Source organism: Mercenaria mercenaria, chromosome 9, assembly GCF_021730395.1.
Source record: "Mercenaria mercenaria strain notata chromosome 9, MADL_Memer_1, whole genome shotgun sequence".
Taxonomy (NCBI): domain Eukaryota; kingdom Metazoa; phylum Mollusca; class Bivalvia; order Venerida; family Veneridae; genus Mercenaria; species Mercenaria mercenaria.
In genome coordinates this window covers 59,732,703-59,754,784 of record NC_069369.1, presented here as the reverse complement: position 1 = coordinate 59,754,784, position 22,082 = coordinate 59,732,703, and the positions used below count along the sequence as shown (strand labels likewise).

General features: G+C 33.4%; 1 protein-coding gene across 1 annotated transcript; it reads right to left on the bottom strand.

Annotated features, from left to right (window-relative positions):
* Positions 1-8,188: 8,188 nt before the first annotated feature.
* On the bottom strand, positions 8,189-20,902 carry LOC123548031 (ventral anterior homeobox 1a-like). Its single transcript, XM_045335265.2, has 3 exons — positions 20,381-20,902; positions 11,471-11,658; positions 8,189-8,478 (listed from the first exon to the last, which is right to left on the bottom strand). The coding sequence occupies exons 1-3, from the start codon at positions 20,490-20,492 to the stop codon at positions 8,263-8,265; spliced, it is 516 nt and encodes a 171-aa protein (XP_045191200.2). The 5' UTR covers positions 20,493-20,902; the 3' UTR covers positions 8,189-8,262.
* Between the last annotated feature and the right edge of the window lie 1,180 nt (positions 20,903-22,082).

Below are 22,082 nucleotides of genomic sequence, written 5' to 3'. Positions count from 1 at the left end.
TGGTGTGTGTAAATTGCCACATTTATGAATAATTAAATTGAATGCAGAAACTGTACATATGAAACTGTGCATATGCTGTCTTTGCAAATGTCAGTAAAGACAGTTACAAGAGCGGTTGTTTACAAAATGATTTCTTTAATATTCCAGATATGTTTATTAACTCAAATCCGACTCTGAAGAGTCCCTCTGAATTATTTGCAAAGGAAAACTGAAAAAAATATTCTAACTGGAAATGTCAATTTCCATGAAGAACTCATCTCCTAAAATTGCAATCTACAACAGTGCTCACAATGATTTCACACGAACAGCAAACACAAAAGCAAAAGACAAAACGAAACAGACAGCGAGGATGAAATGACTACTAAAAGTAAGTAGTAGTGGTGAACCGCCTTGGAATGGTGAGTTGCACAAGCATCACTGGCGCATAGACACGCCCGGTAATCTCCAGATTCATAACCTTTAGGTTATGTATGGAAATGCTTCTGTTGTGATTTCCGGTTATGATGGTTTTCTCGTAAAAACGTGACACAGGTAAGGAATTCTTACGTTTTTTTCTAATAATACTATAAATGAAAAATCAGCGAATGCTGTTCTATGCAAGATTGAACAACGATTACATACATACAAGATTTTCCGTGCGGCGACCAACAATTTGCTTCCTGTAAACTTCAGAAGTTTTTGTGCCACCCATACAGCTTTCTGCTTTTCAAACGCATACATTTTCTTGCGCCAAATAGTCGGCGTCAGTCGATCAATGATCCACAAACATTTCAATTTATCACCACAAAAACGTGCGAGAGCGTTGTTTACGATGGAAATGTTGCAGTTTATTAGGTGTTATGATTCGGTTGATGAAGTTATGATTCTTCAAAGGGGGTTATGATTCTTCGTAAAACAAGATCTGCCGTAAGAAATCCAAACTATTCTGTCACGAAAATAAAAATAAAATCATGCATATGCGGATTACCATGTCTGCATTGAATGTCTATTTGTTGTTGCTAATATTATTTCCATTATCTCATTTGTTTTACGGTAAAGTCACGCTTTAAAATTTTCATATTAGAAATTATAGCATGATGGTACAAAACGTAAGCTTGTGAAACACTTCCGTTGGTGTCCGAAACATTTGTTTTAACAATTCCTCTGTCATGTTGAATTCATACTCATTTAGTGGCCTATAGCTTCGATCTATATATACGTAATGAAAATCTACATACGGAGAAATAATTTTTGCTACGAATACTGAGTATATTTACATAACCGAAATACAACTATTGATTTTTGTTTCAGAATGGGCTTTTTTAAAGGCAAGACGAAACGAAAACGAGGCTTAAGCCTGGTTAGAGTAAAACATCATCCAGTCTACAGCAGCAGATGTCAAAAACATTTTAATCTCCGACATACATAATGAAGTTTATTACATACTCGTTTCTATTCCCCGTTTAAGATAGTAATGTTTACAAAATGGCCTTTGCTTTGTATATTCTGAAAGGTAACCGTGTTTTGCACTATTTTGCAAAGTTTTAACAACTTTTACTGTGCCGTTTTTTTTATAAATTTTGTATAACTTAGTATCTCTTCAAGCTCAAGTAGAGACCAATTTCAAAGTGATAGCCACTATCCAAAACGTTTGCAGAGAACTCATTTTACCATTAATTTTAATAAAAGAAACATCAAACTGTTGGTAAACAATTATAAAACACAAAATAAAAATGTTAATATCATTTTTCCGATGGTGCCTCAAGTAAACGGATTTAATGAGACAGAATTCATACTTCAACATTGAAAAAATAAGGTCGAATGCTGTGTTTCTGTTTTGAATTTTGCTTACTCCATTTAAAAATAACCTTAGGGCAAACGTAAAACCTACCTAAATTTCTTCCACAATATATAATCTAAGAGTGAAAGCAAAATAGAGTACTTTCACCGCGTGTAACTCAATATTTTTAAAGATATGTAACTCTTCTCCTTCTGTTAAAGTAGTAAATTCACTTTGAACACCAAGAAATCGCTTATAAGATTCATTTTTTTCCATTTTTGTACAAGAAATCAATAATAAGTCTTGAAAGAAGTAAAAACTTACAGAAAAAAAGGAAAATAAGGGAAAAATTTTTTTGTCCCAGTAGGGCTTGAACCTACGCCCCACTAAGAATTGCAGTAAAAGTAGGTTTATGGTAGGAATTGAATACTCTTCAAAAAGGAGGTTCTCTATTAGTGATCTAATACCTTAAGTTACACTGGCACCGGAAACGTCAATATTTTTCCATACACTGACGCCTGAATTTCATATCGGGTGCTTGACTAGTTCAGTGTGTGTTGTTGCACTATTTTTTCTATTTAGTTCAGTATTGTCAATCCTATTCAGGCAATTGAACATATTATTGATATTTACAATATATTTAACGTGTAGATGGGTATGTAATAAAAAGGTTATTATCTTTGCATCGGGAAATATGCACTCGTTCTTCAGCGGAAGAATATTGCGCTCCTAAAGTCGCGCAATATTTCCGCTGAAGAACTCGTGCATATTTCCCGGTACAAAGCTAATAACCTATAAATATATTCGAACCAGCACTCCTGCAAAATCCAAAGAAGGCTTTATTTGACTAAAATTACAGATTCTTACGAAATGGAGACTTGAATGAGCTGTATAAATCGGGTGACTGTTTTTCGACATCTGCTGATGTAGACTGGTTGATGTGATCTAACCAGGCTTAAACCTCGTTTCGTCTTGCCTTTAAAAAGCCCATTCTGAAACAAGAATCAGTAATTGTATTTCGGTTATGTAAATATAATCAGTATTCGTAGCAAAAATTACTTCAAGCTCCGCATGTAGATATTCTCTACGTACATGTAGAAGCTATAGGCCACTAAATGTGTATAAATTCAATATAACAGAGGAATTGTTAAAAAAATGTTTCGGACACCAACGGAATGTTTCACAAGCTAACGTTTTGTACTATCATGCTATAATTTCTAAAATGAAAATTTTAAAGCGCGACTTTATCGTAAAACAACTGAGATAATGGAAATAATATTAGCATCAACACATAGACATTCAATGCAGACATGGTAATCCGCATATCCATGATTTTATTTTGCTTTTCATGACAGAATAGTTTGGATTTCCTACGGTAGATAATATTTTACGAAGAATCATAACCCCCTTTGAAGAATCATAACTTCATCAACCGAATCATAACACCTGATAAACTGCAACATTTCCATCGTAAACAACGCTCTCGCACGTTTTTGTGGTGATAAATTGAAACGTTTGTGGATCATTGATCGACTGACGCCGACTATTTGGCGCAAGAAAACGTAGGCGTTCGGAAACAACAGCAGAAAGCTGTATGGGTGGCACAAAAACGCTGAAATGTCATCATGTGTACAACTTCCAAAGTTGCAAATATATTGACAGGAAGCAAACTGTTGGTCGCTGCACGGAAAATCTTGTATGTATGTAATCATTGTTCAGTCGTGCATAGAATAGCATTCGTTTATTTTTCATTTAAAGTAATATTTAAAAAAAAATGTAAGAATTCCTTACCTGTGTCACTGTTTATACGTGAAAAAAATGTATACCCGGAAATCACAACAGAAGCATTTCCATACATAACCGAAAGGTTATGGTTCTGGAGATTACCGGGCGTGGTAGAGGTTAAACCGGTTTTCTTGTGCGCGTCCAGTCTCTCTCTTAGTCCCAACCTTGTTCTAAAACCACAGCAAAAATTATTGCCACCAGGTGAACCAGTTACATACGCAATGGCAACAGAAGGCATGACATGTGAAACACACAATTGCTCTCAGACTAGAAAACATGATAAAATTTTAAGACCGAATCTCAATTACGATAGTAAATATTAATGTATTTAAAAAGTTCATAATAACAGTCTAAAGAAACTAATCTGTAAACGTATTGATTACAAACCTCAATATGACATTAAATGCTTCTCCTTTAAGTTATTTATGACCAGGGACTACAATAAGTCTGATTACAGTAGCAAGATTACGCATTTTATGTTTTTCAAATACTTTCGTTGTCGAATATATATTTTGCAGATATGACCGGCAAGAAAATCCTAGAAATTCATAAAAACAAATTTGCAACAATAAATATGGATTTTGCATAATGGTAGAATTAAGTTCATTGACCTGTTTTCGTTTTCTGAGAATATCCTGAACTAAATTCAAGCATCTGCCTCTAAATTGATTCGTACGGGATTCGTTAAGTAATCCTCTTGACAGAATTATTTTCTGCGTAATCGGTTATGTAAATCTTGGCAGCAGTTCTTCTAATGATACTTTTTAAGTCAGTGACCCTAAACCTTCGCATTAAACCATTAAATGTTTTTGAAGGTTTTAAGGGACTATCCTTCAGAAATGTGCAAATGAGATAGACCAATTATACTTAAAATCTTTTTCAACACATTTTTTGAACATTAGCTCACTTGAAATGTTTCTAATTTTAGAAACATCTTTGAAGCTATATAGCGTACACAAGCGAGACATTTGTTATTTACAATTGTGAGATGAAGAATGTCTTAGAATATGGTCCTTAATCATGATTAAAAGGAATTAGACACTCTTTTTTTTAAAAAGTCCAGTTAGTATTGCGGTTAGGTCCCGGTTGATTCCCTTCAATAAAGACATTGACATCTGACGTTGTTGTCAAGAAAGTTTCGTAAGTAAGTAAATAGTTTATTATAGTGACATGTGCATATCATGTATTACAGACAAATAGTTATGTACAAAGAAAACAAGCAACCGACCCAATGGACCTATAAGTCACATCAACTATTAAGATAATAAATGTGCGTAAAAGTAAATAATGTTACAACATAATAAATGATTTTAATGGAAAAAGACATGTGATATCAAATTAAAACAGCTTCAGTTAACAGATATTTTAAACAAATGCAAATTAAAGACAAACTTATCGTGCAAAAAAACAACATTTGTTAGGAAGAAATGCTGATTTTTGGCTCACAATTATGACAGAGCATTTTTACTTTAATAGTTATGTTGTTGAACGCTACAAATTGTGGACTTTTGAAATTGTTTTCAAGACCTCCTTTTTACTAGACAACTTTTTGGGCACTTCTAGTAACAAAGCTTTACCTGTGATCATTTTCTTTAGAAAAGGAAATAGGAAAAGACACAGGGACGTACGTCAGGAAAATTAGGTGGGTGTTAAATAACTTTTTCATATTCTAAAAGGTTTTCTAGAAACTTTTCCCAGCTATAAATACTCTATTTTATTTTTTGTAGAACTTGCTCCTGATGGTTTTATCCTTTATGCATGGAATTTGAACGACGGGGCAATTAATACAACGGGGCCTTTTTCAATGACCGGTAAAATTGTAATTTAGTTTTTAGCTCACCTGTCACAAAGTGACAAGGTGCGCTTTTGTGATCGCGCAGCGTCCGTCGTCCGTCCGTTAGTCCCTCCGTAAACTTTTGCTTGTGACCACTAGAGGTCACATTTTTCATGGGGTCTTTATGAAAATTGGTCAGAAAGTTCGTCTTGATGATATCTAGGTCAAGTTCGAAACCGGGTCAGGTGCGGTCAAAAACTAGGTCAGTAGGTCAAATAATTAAAAACCTTTGTGACCTCTCTAGAAGCCATATTTTTCATGGGAACTGTATGAAAGTTGGTCTGAATGTTTATCTTGATGATATCTAGGTCAAGTTCGAAACTGGGTCAACTGCGATCAAAAACTAGGTCAGTATGTCTAAAAATAGAAAAACCTTGTGACCTCATTGTAGGCCATACTTTTGAATGGATCTTCATGAAAATTAGTCAGCTTGTTCATCTTAATGATATTTAGGTCAAGTTTGAAACTGGGTCACGTGCCTTCAATAACTAGGTCAGTAGGTCAAATGATAAAAAAAACTTGTGATCTCTCTAGAGGTCGTATTTTTCATGGGATCTGTATGAAAGTTGGTCTGAATGTTCATCTTGGTGATATCTAGGTCAAGTTCGAACTGGGTCAACTGTGGTCAAAAACTAGGTCAGTATGTCTAAAAATAGAAAAACCTTGTGACCTCTCTAGAGGCCATACTTTCGAATGGATCTTCATGAAAATTGGTTAGAATGTTCAACTTGATGACATCTAGGTCAAGTTTGAAACTGGGTCACGTGCCATCAATAACTAGGTCAGTAGGTCAAATAATATAAAACCTTGTGACCTCTCTAGAGGCCATATTTTTCATGGGATCTATATGAAAGTTGGTTTGAATGTTCATCTTGATGATATCTAGGTCAAGTTCGAAACTGGGTCAACTGCGATCAAAAACTAGGTCAGTAGGTCTAAAAATAGAAAAACATTGTGACCTCTCTAGAGGCCATACTTTTGGATGGATCGTCATGAAAATTGGTCAGAATGTTCACCTTGATGATATCTATGTCAGATTTGAAACTGGGTCATGTGCCGTCAATAACTAGGTCAGTAGGTTAAATAATAAAAAACCTTGTGACCTCTCTTGAGGCCATATTTTTCAATGGATCTTCATTAAAATTGGTTAGAATTTTTATCTTGATGATATCTAGTTCAGGTTCAAAACAGGGTCACATGAGCTCAAAAACTAGGACACTATGTCAAATTATAGAAAAAACAACGTCATACTCAGTTCAAAACTGGGTCGTGTGGGGACAGGTGAGCGGTTCAGGACCATCATGGTCCTCTTGTTTGCCAGTGTAACATTTTGAAATTTATCATTTATTATAATCAAAATCATTGCAAGAAGCATTATTAATTAATTTCTAAATTTCTTTATGCCCCCGCCCCCCTTCGAGGAGGGGTATATTGTTTTACAGACGTCGGTATGTCGGTCGGTATGTAGACCAATCAGTTTCCGGATGATAACTCAAGATCCCTTAGGCCTAAGATCATGAAAGTTGATAAGGTTGTTGATCATGACCAACAGATGACCCTATTTTGAGATCAGTAGGTCAAAGGTCACAAGGTCACAGTGACCAGGAACAGTTAAACTGTTTCCGGACGATAACTTGAGAACGCTTAAACTTAGGATCAAGAATAGGGAGGTTGATCATGAACAGCAAATGACCCATATTGATTTTAAGATCAAACTGGTCAAAGGTCAAGGTTACAGTGATCCGGAACAGTTAAACGGTTTTCGGACGATAACTTGAGAACGCTTGGGCCGAGGATCCGTTACTTGATAGGGAGGTTGATCATGACCAGCAGATGACCCCTATTGATTTTGAGATCCGTAAGTCAAAAGGTCAAGGTCACAGTGATACGGAACAGTTAAACCGTTTCCAGGCGATAACCTGAGAACACGTCAAACATCCAGTGCTTAGTGACCAAATAATTTCTGTTCCTTCTGCAGTTACTGAATGCATCATGGGGTGATTTCGTGTTCTACGAGCGCTTGTCTTACAAGGATATTGAATACAGTGAACATTTGTAAGAAGGCCTTGAGATCCTAGATACCAAACTAATCTTAAAATTAATCATGTGTTCTATAGTAAGGCCAATCGGTTTATAGTTGTTGGGGCTCGTGTTGTGCATAACATCACTTACGAAAGACCGATATCCATTAATCGAATAACGGATACCATAAAATTACATGCAGTTTGAAATAAATAAGATTATTGATATCATAAAGTGTTTCTTACAGATGTCAAAACCAAATTTAAGTATGATTAAGAAGAATAAAGGTTTGAGTAAGATAAAATATTATTTAGAGATATCCAAATTCCACTGCGGGATATCTTACTCATCTGATGAAATCTTTTAATCATTTTATGATATTAGTAAATACATTTAATGATATCTTAAAATACTATAATTCATGATATTATTAAATACACCATGTTTCAAGATATCACTATATGCATTAAATGATATCATTAAAGAAATAAAGGACATCACAAAAAGAATTCAAGATATAAAATAGTGAATAAAAAGTGAAACGGCATAGGAAACGGACAAACTTCTCTCCAAAGAGTCTAATAAAACCAGCGTAGGGAACATTCATTATTGTATAGTAACTGATTTGGCAAGGCTACAAATTCTTGCGGGATTTTGTGTATTATTTTAATGTTAGTGTATTTTTGATTCTGAACACTATGATGACTATAATGGTCTTTTTCCTACTACATGTAACTGCATTCAACTGTTGAAAAATAACAGCAAAACAAGATACGACAAAAGCAAACTTTAATTCTCACAAATTCAAACAGGTTATAAATAGTCATGATTTTATTTACATTACATGGAATACACTACGTTTTCACGTGGGACTATATCCTGATAAAGTATATGGGTGATACGCCGGAAGTAATGGAGTCAGTATCGGTGCACACTGGGTAACCGTTGGCGGATCTTGCTGGAGCATGCGCATAATGTTACATGCAGCGAAACTCTCCGATTTGGAGTCACGTACTTCGGCATCACGTACACGATCACGTTTGTACTTTGTCCGTCTGTTCTGGAACCACACTTTGACCTGAAATAAGGAAAGACAGATAATGGCCATACCCGATGATATAGACCTCCGAAACTTCATTTCGTACATGGGCTAATGAAAAATGAAAATTTATACAGAACCAAGCGTAGCGTATGTTGACATCAATGAAAAGGCTGAGTAACAGTTTATAACGCACACTGCATAATAATGCAGTTTTGAAACGTCCTAACGGCTTTTTTTCTCATAGTATATTCATTCGCGGGTATGGTGTATTATGAATTGAGACGTTGCCTTTTCTACAGGAACCCCCGGCCATGCAGCTTCATTTCAGTACTTTCCGAGAAACCAGTTCCTGCGTGGATAAGGGCCCTTTCGGAATTTTCTACGGAAAGGAGTCCATTTCGCTATTTCCCGAATGCCAAAGAAGGTATTTATGGGTAGAAACCTAGGAAATTGGACAGAGATGTCACATACTGGTGAAGTAGTAGAGAACTTTATAAGAGAACGAATAATGATACATACACATGCATTAAGATAAAACAAAGTCGGAAAATAAAACTTCCAAACAAACCCGTCTCACAAAAGGGTTGTCATAAATACATCCAGAAGCTCTAAATTCACATATTTATTTAACATGTCGTTCATTGATAAGTGTCTAAATTACGTTATCATGATCCTGGTGTCTAAAAGGAAGGAGTCTTAGGAAGACCACTTTTAATTGTTTAAAAAAAACTTTCTTACACATTTAAAGTCCTGAATCAAATATGAACTCTGAATTAAATATTAACTCCCCTGTGTGATATAAACAAACTCCCTTGAACGAACTACCTCTTTGAAGGAAGGGACACTACTACTAAATAAAATGCTTGACAATGGTTTCCCGATTTAAGTTTCTTTAATCAACTCATCTGATTTTTTTGGTTTAAACAATTTAAAAGGAAAATACTGATCAACATGACCAACCATTCAAAAGAATCTCAAAGGATGATAATGTCAACTTTTTTCATTTGTCGAAATACAATAATAAATACAATCATTTTCCATCGTAAACTTCCACCACATGAACTAAATTTTTTACTGCAAAATGAAACTTTGAATACCCTTGCCATATACATAGTACATATATATCTGAAATTAATTGTAAAAGAAGACACAACCAATATGAAATTTTAATTTTGTTAGTCACGTCAAAACATCTTTGATGCTTTGTTATTTTTGAACGATTGGTTGGATAATTTGCAAAGCAGATTTAAATGAAGTTCAATGTACCAAAGGCCAGTCTGACGAAACCCCATCTTAATCAAATCAGAGGATTTCATATTAACCAGATCATATATGCACGGGCCACTAACAAAGCAAAAACTGTTTTATTTTATTAAAGTCCGCTTATTTTAATACACGTATATATTTAATGGCGTTGTACAAAAAGTTTTGAAACAAAAAATGAAAATCGTTACGCCACATCTTGCCACAGCATGAAATAAAGATATCCGTATTGTGTAAAATTAGTGCATAAACACAATAATACAAAATATATCAAAAGTTGACTTGTACAATGCATAAACCTCTCTTGAATATTTTTTTTTTTATTTCAAAACATCTTTAAGTATTTTACACTGTCTGATACTCATACGTAACTTAGTACTGGACCTCCTGTACTTAATTTCTGTCACTAAAACACTTTCGGATTCCTTTGTTGTTTTCTACATAATAACATAGACCCCCTCCCAAATGTAGTGTCTGAAGACCATACAATAGAAGTCTGTATAGATTTTACTCTTGTAGCAATCAAGCATGGAGATTTTACAATAAGCCTTATGAGTCTTATCCAGTTTGGTTAAGACACTATCCTAGTGCCACGACTCCGCTTGAAATCACAATTTACATTCAAGATTACATTAATCTCTACTCCACCTTCCCCACATCGTAATAAAATACTTGAGAGTAACTAAATGTCCTTAAACGTTTTTATTCAGATCAGAATAATACAATAACCATTACAATGACTTTTATTCAATTCTGGATTGTTAAATTGCATTAAATCTTGAGGGAGGACTAATTGACAGTAACAGCACATCTTCAAATAGCAAAAACCATGATATTTGATAAAAATATTACTTTAAACAATAATATAACATCGGAAGTGTGCAAAGTATTAAATTCCACTTTCTTATACGACTTTCCTATTCCACTTGCGCGGTTAAATAAGTATCCAAACTGCTAAATACAAAAGTGGAATTCATATGGTTTTTATGATAATTTTAGGCGTATAATTTAACTATCATTTTCTTGCAATGAAGAATGGACCTGACTCTTGTTTAAAGGTATACTTGACACAAATTCCATATTGATTTAGCTTTGAAATAGTACTAGCTAGTATACGTACTAGCTAGTATACACATGTATATGAATAGCTAAATACAGTATACCAGAAAAAAACGTATATGTGTAGTACCACTAAAAATCTGGAAGTTTCTTAACAGTCGACTGTTGCTGCATAACATAAAATTAAGAAAGTAGCACGAGATACACATTTCATCATTTCATACCTCATGTTTTTATTTCGATGTAAATGAGATGTGAAACCAAAATTTGTAGTCCTGTTTGGCGCCATATAACCTATACTGTGTTGGTGCGCCGTCAAACCCAAATAAATAAATAAATAAACTGCCTCTTATATATGTGAAGAATTCGGAGTTACTTTGCGAAGAACATACAAGTAAATACTGATAAGAACTCCAGATGATAAAATATATCATATTTCACTAAAATATTTTATCTTTAGATATCTACTATATCGAATATAGAAAATTCACATCAAATGTATTTAACGTTACTACATATATAGATGAAATGTGTATCTCGTGCTACTTTTTTAATTAAATGTTATTCAGCAACAGTAGACAACAAACGACCTTAGACTGATTATCCTATGACAATTATTATTCAAAACATACACCTCAACCGTGACTCGAACTTACGACCTCTCCATGAGTTTGCCGTGCGCAATATAACGTTTGAAAATATTCACCTGAGTTTCTGATAACCTGAGTCGTTTTGCTAGCTCTGATCTCTCCTTCCCTACTAGGTACTGATTTCGTTGGAATTCCCGCTCCAGTTCATATAGTTGGTCGGGTGAGAATGTTGTTCGTGCCCGCTTTGGACGGTCAAGGTCTAACGCTTTTGGAAATACCAGTTCTTTTACTGTGCCATTTGCTTCTGAAAATAAAAAACAATTTCATACAGGGATATTGCACTACATGTAAACGATACCGGCGATTTTCTGATTCATACGATAGTTTTTGATGGCATGTAAATATATTTGTTATAATTCGTGCACACCGGATGCCTAAGTCGTGTGCACGGTATATCGAAATTAAGGTACCGGACCCGTAATGACAATCGGCTATTTCCGTTCTTTTACGTATCCCCTGCATGCGATTTCGGCATCCCTCGAGCATAACCGAAACTTATTTTTCATATCAACCGGAGAATGACGAAATTGCATACGGCGGATACGTAAACAAACGGAAATAGCCGAATGTGATTACGGGTCCACTACATTACTATTGGGAGATCCTTTGAAAGCATATTCTTGCACAGGCCAATTGAGTGTAGTCACATTTTGTAATAAAAATGATGTCAAAATTACACGTGTACAGTCAGCAGTTTTTGTCATGCGCAAGGTCATAATATTAGCTAAAACATGTATTATCCAATGATATTTTTTTCAGTCAGAAAACATTGTAACTAGTAGGTGTAATCAGATGATATGTTTTATTTGTCCATATATAGCGTATAGTACTATGTTAAAGCCTAAAATCTTTTGGAAAAGTTCATTTTTACTTTTGTTGTGCATTTACATATTAAATGAGATTAAGATGATTCACTAATTAGGCCTAAAAATGTTTGTTTCCGGTATCCCAACCTATCCTAAATTTTTGACCCGACCCTAAATGTTTTTATGGCCTTGGAGAAATTGTCGAAAACTTGCAAAACTGCATTTTTATGCTTTAAACATTGTCAGTGATGTTAGAAATCAGCTTACTGATGCTCCAAAGGCATAATCCCTTATTTGCATTCATTTTTTACCGAAAAATCCCACTTAATAAACAAAAATAAAAAAAAAAATATCGACCTACCGGAAACAAACAATCTTTTTTTTTTTTTAGGCAAAGTTTTCTATTCTATTGTTATAAAACAAAGGCGGGATACCACTGACCACTGACATTGTTATAAAGAACTCTAAAATATTCATGTATATATGTAGGATATACGAGGGTTAATCTATACGCGAAAAAAAAACGTGTGTAGATCAAAAACTCTTCTGATTTTGCATATACCGGTAAATTTATTGGTATATGTAACATGTAATTTTCACTACCATATCAATACACTACAATATAATACAAATAAAAGTAAAAAAAATACGATATTTTTGTTTGTTGTTATGAATAGACTGTTGATTATTGTATGCCAGAGAGTATTTTTCCGTGCGTTTTGCAGGTGCTTAAAAACATCTCATGCTGTAATTTATGAATGAATGCGTTAATTGATATGCTACTAAAATAAAAATGTTTAAAAAAGTATTCGTTTTATTTTTTGAAGAACAAGGTTTGCAAGAATGGTTGAAGATGCAGATTAATATCTGACTCTCAAGCAACTTTTTTGCGGTAACTCGACAGAGCCTTATTACCGCCTAAACAGTTACCCTTGAGCGAAATATTTCAGTTCCACCTTCAACCAGTGAAACATTCTTATAATATTCTATTCTACTTAACGACTTAAGAAGAGCCCTGCCTTCCATTAATGGAAGAGAGGCAATAATTGAAACTGATTTAGATTGTAAATGCAGCTCTTTAGCGCAATGGTTAAAACGAGCCTACATGACAAAATCGCAATTTGCGTCATGCTGGGAAATTCAATTGGCGGTTTCGGACCAAACCGATTTTAAGGTGTTACTATGATACGGGCGGTGATTGCTTACAGCGCATTATATAACACTAATGTCCGTCAACAATACGCGTCAAGACCGTATCCGTATTTTCACTGAAACGTCCGCGTAAAAGCAGAAATTACTAATACAAGAATTTGATCAACTTCAAATCTGACTGAAAGACCTTTTGTGTTAAACGCTACGGGATGCTATAACGGAACACATGTTCAAGAAAACACTGAAGAAAATTCAGTTTAACTGATCGTTATGAAAAAAATGTGTACTTAAATTATTTAATAATGCAGGTATAAAATCAACATAATTATCATTCCGAGTCAACAACGAAATGAATCGTAATATCAGATGCATTTCCTTTAGTTTTTTAGACAAATTCGAATAACCGCATAATACTTTAATACATATTACATCGCGAAAAAAGGTAGAAACATTCTGCCGTCAGTTCAGTTGCATTATCTATGATTATTTCCTTATAAAATATCTACAAAATTCCCAATTACAGTTATGACAAATAAACCGAATCACATAACTACAGCAAAGCTAACGATGTGAATATCCGAAGACAACTACTTTCGTTCAGTTTAAGTATTACTTTTAGGTTAACCAGATCAAAAACATACAAATACCTTACGTAAATATATACATTGGAGTAAGGTAAGGTTTAGTCCGTTCTGACTGTTCAGTAATAAGAGAAACTCAAGATTTTTTTTACTTCAAAATTGAACCATTTGTTCTGCATTTACAGTATTTTATCATACATTTTAATTTTTTTCTACATTAATACGCAGTGAAAACAGTTTAAAGAAAAGGTCTTCTCCACCAGACCAACGATGATCGTATCATTCCCGCGAAAAAAAAAACAAAAAAAAAACAACACTCAAAGTATTACTATTCATATCTTTTTTCGTCCATTATTTTGGTTAAACTTAGGTAGCACTTAAAACAAATGTGATCAAATATACACATTTCGCTTTATGGAAAGTCATACACGCCTATGTTATAATGGAAGTCTGTGTGAAAATCACTGGTGGTCTGCACCCTTTACATTCTATTTATACTAACTGAACTAGCACGGGATCCATCTGGCCTAGTCGCGTAATGGCGGGTAGGTTATGACACACAGCCATAGATGTTATAAATGCGAGGAGCGGTTTTGCTTAATTTTTTTACTGTAAATGTTTTTGACAGACATAAATTTCAGTACTACTAGTACCACAAGAGTGTATTGATTGCGATGCAAGTCTGTAAATTAAAAAAAAATCTCATATATGACTCATGACCTCTACCTTTATTAGCTTTACGAAAATTCTCCGAAGTGAGGTCTTAAGCAAACTGTAAAACGGTCCTGGCTGTGTGAACAAAAAAAATATGTACGGAACAGTACTTAGTGATCTAGTGTATTTAATTAATCTATACGTTTGCTCGCTATTTTTGTGATAACACGCCTCCCAAATCATTTTGCCCACAATTTTTACATGTTTGATAAGATATTGAAATAAATGATATGCAATGAGCATTTTGTGGCGATTTAAATCATTACGGTATCAGACGAATGCATTTGATTTTTTTTACATATAACATTTGGATGATCACGTCAAACACCTCATAGTGAATACATGTCATGACTAAATGTCACTTATTAAATTTTTCGCATGTATTTTCGTACAAACATCAAACGTTTGTTACATCCTCGGGGAATTTAGTTCAGTTCTCGAGACAATCGTGGAGTTTCTGTTTACAGTTTTTAATTTGTCTCTCCGCAGGACCTCGATATATGATCAAATCTGAAAATCTAATCTTTCAAATAAAATCGTTTGTACCATTCTAATCATTAGTATTGTTATCGAATTCTGCGACAGAATGTCATTAAAAGACAACTTCATTAAATTTGAAACCGACATTTAGTCCCAATTAATGTACGCACTTAAAAGGCCACGTTAAAACGTAATTCGCGGTGTCATGATTGGCAGGTATTCATTCTTTAATAAAGTGAAAACTGATTCATCCGAGATGTTATCAATATTATAACATTTTCCCCGCGAGAGATATTAGAATGAACAAGGGGTTGTCTTATAAAAGAATTTTCCGCAGATATTAAATTTCAAATTTCTTTTTCGTGTATCAAGAATAGATTTTTTTTTTGTTAATGAATTGTATATATAGGCTCATTTGGGTGGACAACAATTGTCCTCCTGTGATCTGCGCTACCGTTCTGTATGTACTTTAGAATTGATTTGAAAAGTATTCAGACATAAGAAACGTACCGGTTTCGTTATTATTTGCAAACATGACAACTATAATATCTTACGGTTTTATCTATCTAGTTTGTCTTCAAGGAGACTGCAGCTTCTCTACCTCTAATATTGTTTCAGATGACATAAGCATGTAACATTTGACCAGCGTACATAGTATGCTTTGCAATTTTACCGGAAAAGTTCATCATAAATTGTAGACAAAATGCCGTCCATTAAAATTATTTCTTATGTTTATATCGGATGAAAAAAAAATCAAAACCTTTTTGACTACCAGAAAAAAGAGCTTGAATAAACACTCATTTTAAGAGCCTTCCAGCGTGATGACAAACCATGAATGTTCTCTATTAGACATTGCAATCTGTTTATTTAGTTAATTTGTACGGTGTAATGTTACCGTCGCCCGCCATCATGACGATATTGATATCATCCTTCTACTTGTGTAATAAAGAAACCGGGTAATACAAAACTACACCCACCCTTCAGTAAGGATGCTACTTTTATGGTAAAATTGTTTAAAGGAGCCCTACCAGAGATCAAAGTAAAAAAAAAATCATAAATTTGATACTAGAACAGATTGTTCTATTGAGCTAAAATTATGAATTTTGATATATGTTACCGCCTGTTATTTTAAACTACAGCTAATATTGTGCGTAGGGGTCTCCGTGACCGAGTGGTTCGAGCCTCACTCGGGGCGTTGAATTATTCATGTGAGGAAGCCAACAAGTTGGCTTGCGGAAGGTAGATGGTTCTACACAGGTGCCCGCTTGTGATGAAATACTAAGAGCAAGAGCATCTGGGGTCTTCCTCCACCATCAAAAGCTGGAAAGTCGCAATGACATATAACAAAAACCGAGTTTTATCTCAAATATCACCGTTACTATAACATGGTAGAGTATTAAACAATCAAATAAATTTTTCAGCATCTAACGTAAAATTACATTCTCTAGATTTCAGCCGATTTGTTACAAATCTACGGGTGAATGTCTTTAATTTATAACTCATTATGAATTTACGCATCGCCATCCTATGAATAATGATTAGTCAGCAAATTTAGTGCGATTGTAGCCCTGTACGGATGACTCTTATTAAGGGGTTTCTGAGATAACTTAACGAATTTCTTCATAAATAAGATCAACAGCCATCGTATAAACAAAAGCACAGAAATAATTCTATCTAAATGTTTACATATTTGGCTTTACTTTCACATTTAGAGTTACGCGCGGAATACCACCTAAAGTATTACAATTCATTAATTCGCATTAGGGAAACTGCATTTACGGTGAAAGTATTTAATGCATGTATATATTCATGTACAAGTGAATGCGTGCAAATAAAACACGCTAGGATAAAAGTGTAAAACAGCTTCTATTACCATTTAAGAGCCTTTAGTATATGAGTTATCACTTTTCCGAATCAATATACATAAAATATATCAGACAGTTTCATAATACAAATTCAAATTATTTTATTATATTGTAACGTACAAATACACAGTTTCTTGTTACATACAAACATATTAAAATAATTTGATAATACACTTGTTTCCGAGTTGATTTGTCTGCTGGATAACAACAGATAATTGCACAGAACAACAATATCTAAACAAATTGATTTTTGTAAGAAATACAATCGCAATTATATATGTACACAACATTTGATTTGAAGTCAATTGTATGAATATAATAAACAGGGCGGCTAAAATTAATCGGCAGTCTACTAATGTCCAGCTGATATATTTGCCGTTTTGTGCCAATTTGCACTAAATTAGCGATCTACGATTACATGTTGTCTCGCACCGTTGTATGCTGATTGTATATAGATGTCTTTATCGCGTATTATTCAATGAAATCACTACATTAACGGTGAGATAAATATCTCAAAATTGCAAAACATACTACTTTCAGTAAAGAAAATCTTATAGTCTAGTGTTCATTTGAGATTTCGTGGCGGCAGTGTGCTCAAACCGTAGATATACTGTTTGCACTTTTCTGCGATTCTACGTTATGTTAGTGTTCCTTTAGTAAAAACAAAGTTAAATGGTTTAGAGACTATAACGTCAGTATCACCTAAGTAAGCAGTGACTCAGAGATAAATGTTGGTAATATAGACCATATTCATAAAGTACATCAAACCGCATTTTAGTGTACACTGTAACATATTAAGCTAATGAAAAACTTATATCTACAATACTTCCCTTTTTTCTTTCCCGCAAAAACGAAATTTAATTATTAATTTTGTATTCCGTGAAAGTCATTCAACGGAAAACGTAAAACATCAAAAAGAGACTAATTATGTCCCAGATCTATACAGTATTGTATCTAACTAATAAAACCAATGTTACTCCCATTCTATTAGTGTATTGTCAAAGTAGACACTTCACTTAATTAATTCTTACATTCAGTTCCTTTGAACAAATATCGTGAGAAAAGAAATTTAGCATTGCAGATTTACAAGATTATTCAAACAAATCCTGCCAAAGTGGTAATTTCGTACGCGGAGCACCACTTGCTATTACCGATTCACTTAAAGTAAAAATGTAACTTTGTGTAATTGCACAGTGAGAAATCAAATAATGGGCGAGCTTAGGTAGATGCTTTATTGTGGTGAAAAAAATGAAAGTGTTTTTGACAGATTGACTGTTCGCCACATGTAAAAAATGGCGGAACAATAACTGTTCAGCTCTTTTGTAATTTTTTTGTTTGAATCTATATTTTCACAGCAAATAAAATCTTGAAAACGACTGCCTTATATGAACTATTCTAGCAGATAAATTTTATATACGCGAATGAAATGTTCTATTTATTTTTGTTGTTTTAAAAAAATATTGAAATATATGAAAATAATTTAGGAAACGAAAAAATAAATACTGAAAAATGATAAACAGTTACTTCAGATTTAATTAAATTGATCTTGTGAGAAAGATGGAATTATTGATAAAAGAATCAAGTAAATGATTATTATAAAGATAAAAGAAAATCAGAAAATTGCAATGGAAAAAATATTCACAAAAACACAGACACCCGAAAAGAAGCAATAGTATTTTTCAGTTTCATCTGTACCCACCTTTGTCAAAGAGTGCAAAATATTTGAAATATTATAAGTAAAGTGCCGAATGGTAAACAGAATTTATAACATGTAAATTCCCGTTCTGCTGTAGCATTTACATAGATACCTCACTTAACTGACACAATATTAAGGTATTTGTTAAACATCAAGAAAACGTAAATTACTATAATATTACCTTCTTCTATGATATATAACGCATAAAAAATTAGCAGTTTTCTAAAAGAAACGCCGAATGTGAATGGATACGGTTCCGTCAAGAGTTTTCTTCTTTATTTAAAATAATTTGCGTGTTATGGTTTAGTTTCTGAAAAATTTAAATTTTACTCAGCGTATTCGCACACGTTCAGAAACAATTTACTGAAGTTTCAAACGTTTGAATGAAAATCCAACTGTGTGGTTTCATTTTTTATTATTAAATTGTTTATAGCTTTTTACTTTCTCACACAAAAATGTATTGAACGCTAACCTTGGGAGCTTTCATCCATCTACTATGGACTTCACCAGCCCCCTGATCTTCTTTACATTGACTGGGGATTAGGATTAACACCCCTCGCATTTTTGTGTGAGAAAGTTAAAAGCTATAAAACACTTTAATAAGTTTCAAACGTTTTGATTATCCTTTTCAGCGAGCAACTCATGTTTTCATAATTTTTAATTGTAATAGACGGTAGTAAAAATATTCCACTGTTTACTCAAAATTGTTCGGGAACATTTGTCTTTCTTCTTTTTTTCATCAGCTTTATCTATAACTATTGTTACAATCCTTGAATATTTGATAAGATTTGCTGAAACCTGACACAACAAGTGTGCTGTATTTGAACAAGAAATTCTTCATAATCTTGATTACAGTTTAAACAACGAAAGAAGTAAAAATACAAATGAAATCGTGATAAAATGTAATATATTGGAGTTAATTACCGAGTCAGTTTCAGCATGGCATTGCAATAGTAGATCGTCGCGTCTGCTTTTCTGCATTATGAAAATCCTGTTTTACATGGTCAAATGAAAGTATTTCTGTCTGTCAGTTCAATTGGGATAATTTAGAATATCAACTTAAGCCAGTCGACAGCCATTATTTCAGTAAAGCGTGGTATTATTGTAGCAACAAATTTAAAGAAAAGAAAATCAGGTAGTAAAATTAATTCTTTGTTTTTGTGTAACATTTTTATATCGTGAAGATTGCTCAAATTATCACAAGGGATGCATTGAAAGGGTCATTTAAATAATTTCCTCATCTAATTTTACTGCCTTTAAATTCTGGTAATTTAAACGTAAAACTTTTCATTTATTCAATAACGTGCATGACAGTCTTAATAATTTATGATATTCAAATAATAAATAGACTGTGACTTCAGTGCCAAGGGCGTCGTTTTGGCGACTCCGAACGACGAAAACGCATGTGCACTGAACGCGCTATGCTATAAAATTCGACATTCCATAAATACAAATGCATTGAATGTCTTTATGGTAGATAGAAATAAAAAAAAAGATGCGCAATCATAAAACCTACATATGGGCATGAAATGATATGATCATGACAAAATATTATTGCAATTTAAGACATACCTTTATGCGGTAAGCAATCAACAAAATAATTATTACTCCTCTGCATTAAAATATAACAACAAAACACACGCGTGTTGTATATACTGAGTAATTCACATACCTTGCACACGTATAGTACGGCAATATTCCGGGTATTTTCCCGAAGCCTCGTGACTTTCAAGATTCTGACACATCTCCGAAGAATTATACAACAACTCATTTCCTGGTCCCATGTTTAGCTTCTTATGCGGTAGATAAATTTATAAATAAGTTATATAATGTCATTCTACAGTAGCTTTCAAGTTGTCGGAATTAAGTTAACCACATAACTTACACAAACACATCAAGCTATAAATTTTTTTTGGTTTTGTCACTTTATTATAATTTTCAAATTGCACTGATTGTAAGTTTTATATTTATACTAATATCTTAATTTCTAAATTCAGCGATTCTCCTGTCTTGCGTCTTATAATCTTGAACAATTGCAAGACTTTATTAATTAGTGATAAACGAATTAAATCTGATATAATTGATGAATAATTCTGACCTTATATATAAAGTGTCTCAATATAATCAAAAACAAATCCTGACTTTATTAAATAATATTAAACTATACTATACATTGGTATCTTTTAAATTCCAATTACAGCGATATCATTAAACTCATTATAGAATACGATAACTTTAATCACTTCATGCCCTTATATCAACAGAACACGATATCGCCCCGCCTCCAAAATGTTGGCCATTATTTGCTAGCAGTTTTTCTCCCATTATCGCCATACGGGTAGAAAACACGTTTATTTGCTTTATCATTATTGGATAGCGAGATCAACGTTCATTATAAACCTAGGAATTAAATCATAAAAGTTTTCATCATATAAATCAGGTTATTAAGTGATAGTATAGTATTTGAAAGTTGCAAAAAGTTAAGCAGCATTAAAAGCCCAAAGCAAACAGAACTTAATAGGTGAATTGGAGAATAAAAATGAATGGGACAACAACGACAAAAACAACGACAACAACAATAAATACACATTGTAGCCCGATCTAAACTAACTGTTGAAGCTAAAGGTACTACATCTGTATTAGAGGATATTAATACAAACTAACTCTTAAATCACTTATCAATTAACCCGTTTATACAAGGAAGATGCCACATTTTAGAATCGAGAAAAGTTAACTTCACATATCTCACTTTACACTTCTGAGAACTGTGAAATGTGAAATTCACATTTCCTTACTTCTCATTTAATAGTTTTTATGTTTCATAGTGTATAATAAGAAATGATAAATGTGAACTTCACTTTTCTCAGTTTTGGTATCGAAAACGAGAAGTGAAAACTGTAAAATTAATGTGAAATTCACATTTCTCATTTCTCATTTTTGTATCGCAAACGAAATGTGGGATCTGTGGACTTTCTTAGCTCTAATTTCATAGTTTCTATATGTTTCATAGTGTATTGTAACAAATGGGAAATAAAAATATGAAATGTACATTTCCTGCTTCACTCTTCTCAATAATCGTATAAAAACGAGAAGTGTGAAGTGAGAAATGTGAAATTCAAAGTCTAATAAGGTTCAAAGACCTTTTAGAGAATGACCAAGACAAAATCGCCCAAACAGGCTTTCGTAGGTACGTAATAAAAAGGTACGTTTATATAATGGTACGTTATTTCGGTAAATAAACTCATTTTGAACTATGAAATGCAGTTGTGAAATTGCATGAAATAATACTTTCAATATAGATCTACAGGAAGCACGAAATAAAACGCACATCCCATATGAAATTATGTACGTTTTGCAGATACATGGCACATTTT

Bases quoted from the DNA above. Each gene is read 5' to 3' on its own strand.
- LOC123548031 (XM_045335265.2), bottom strand. From the start codon at position 20,492: ATGGGACCAGGAAATGAGTTGTTGTATAATTCTTCGGAGATGTGTCAG. The intron at 11,659-20,380 runs GTATGTGAATTA...TTTTATTTTCAG, and splicing joins CCGTACTATACGTGTGCAAG to AAGCAAATGGCACAGTAAAA. The intron at 8,479-11,470 runs GTGAATATTTTC...TCCTTATTTCAG, and splicing joins TCAGGTTATCAGAAACTCAG to GTCAAAGTGTGGTTCCAGAA.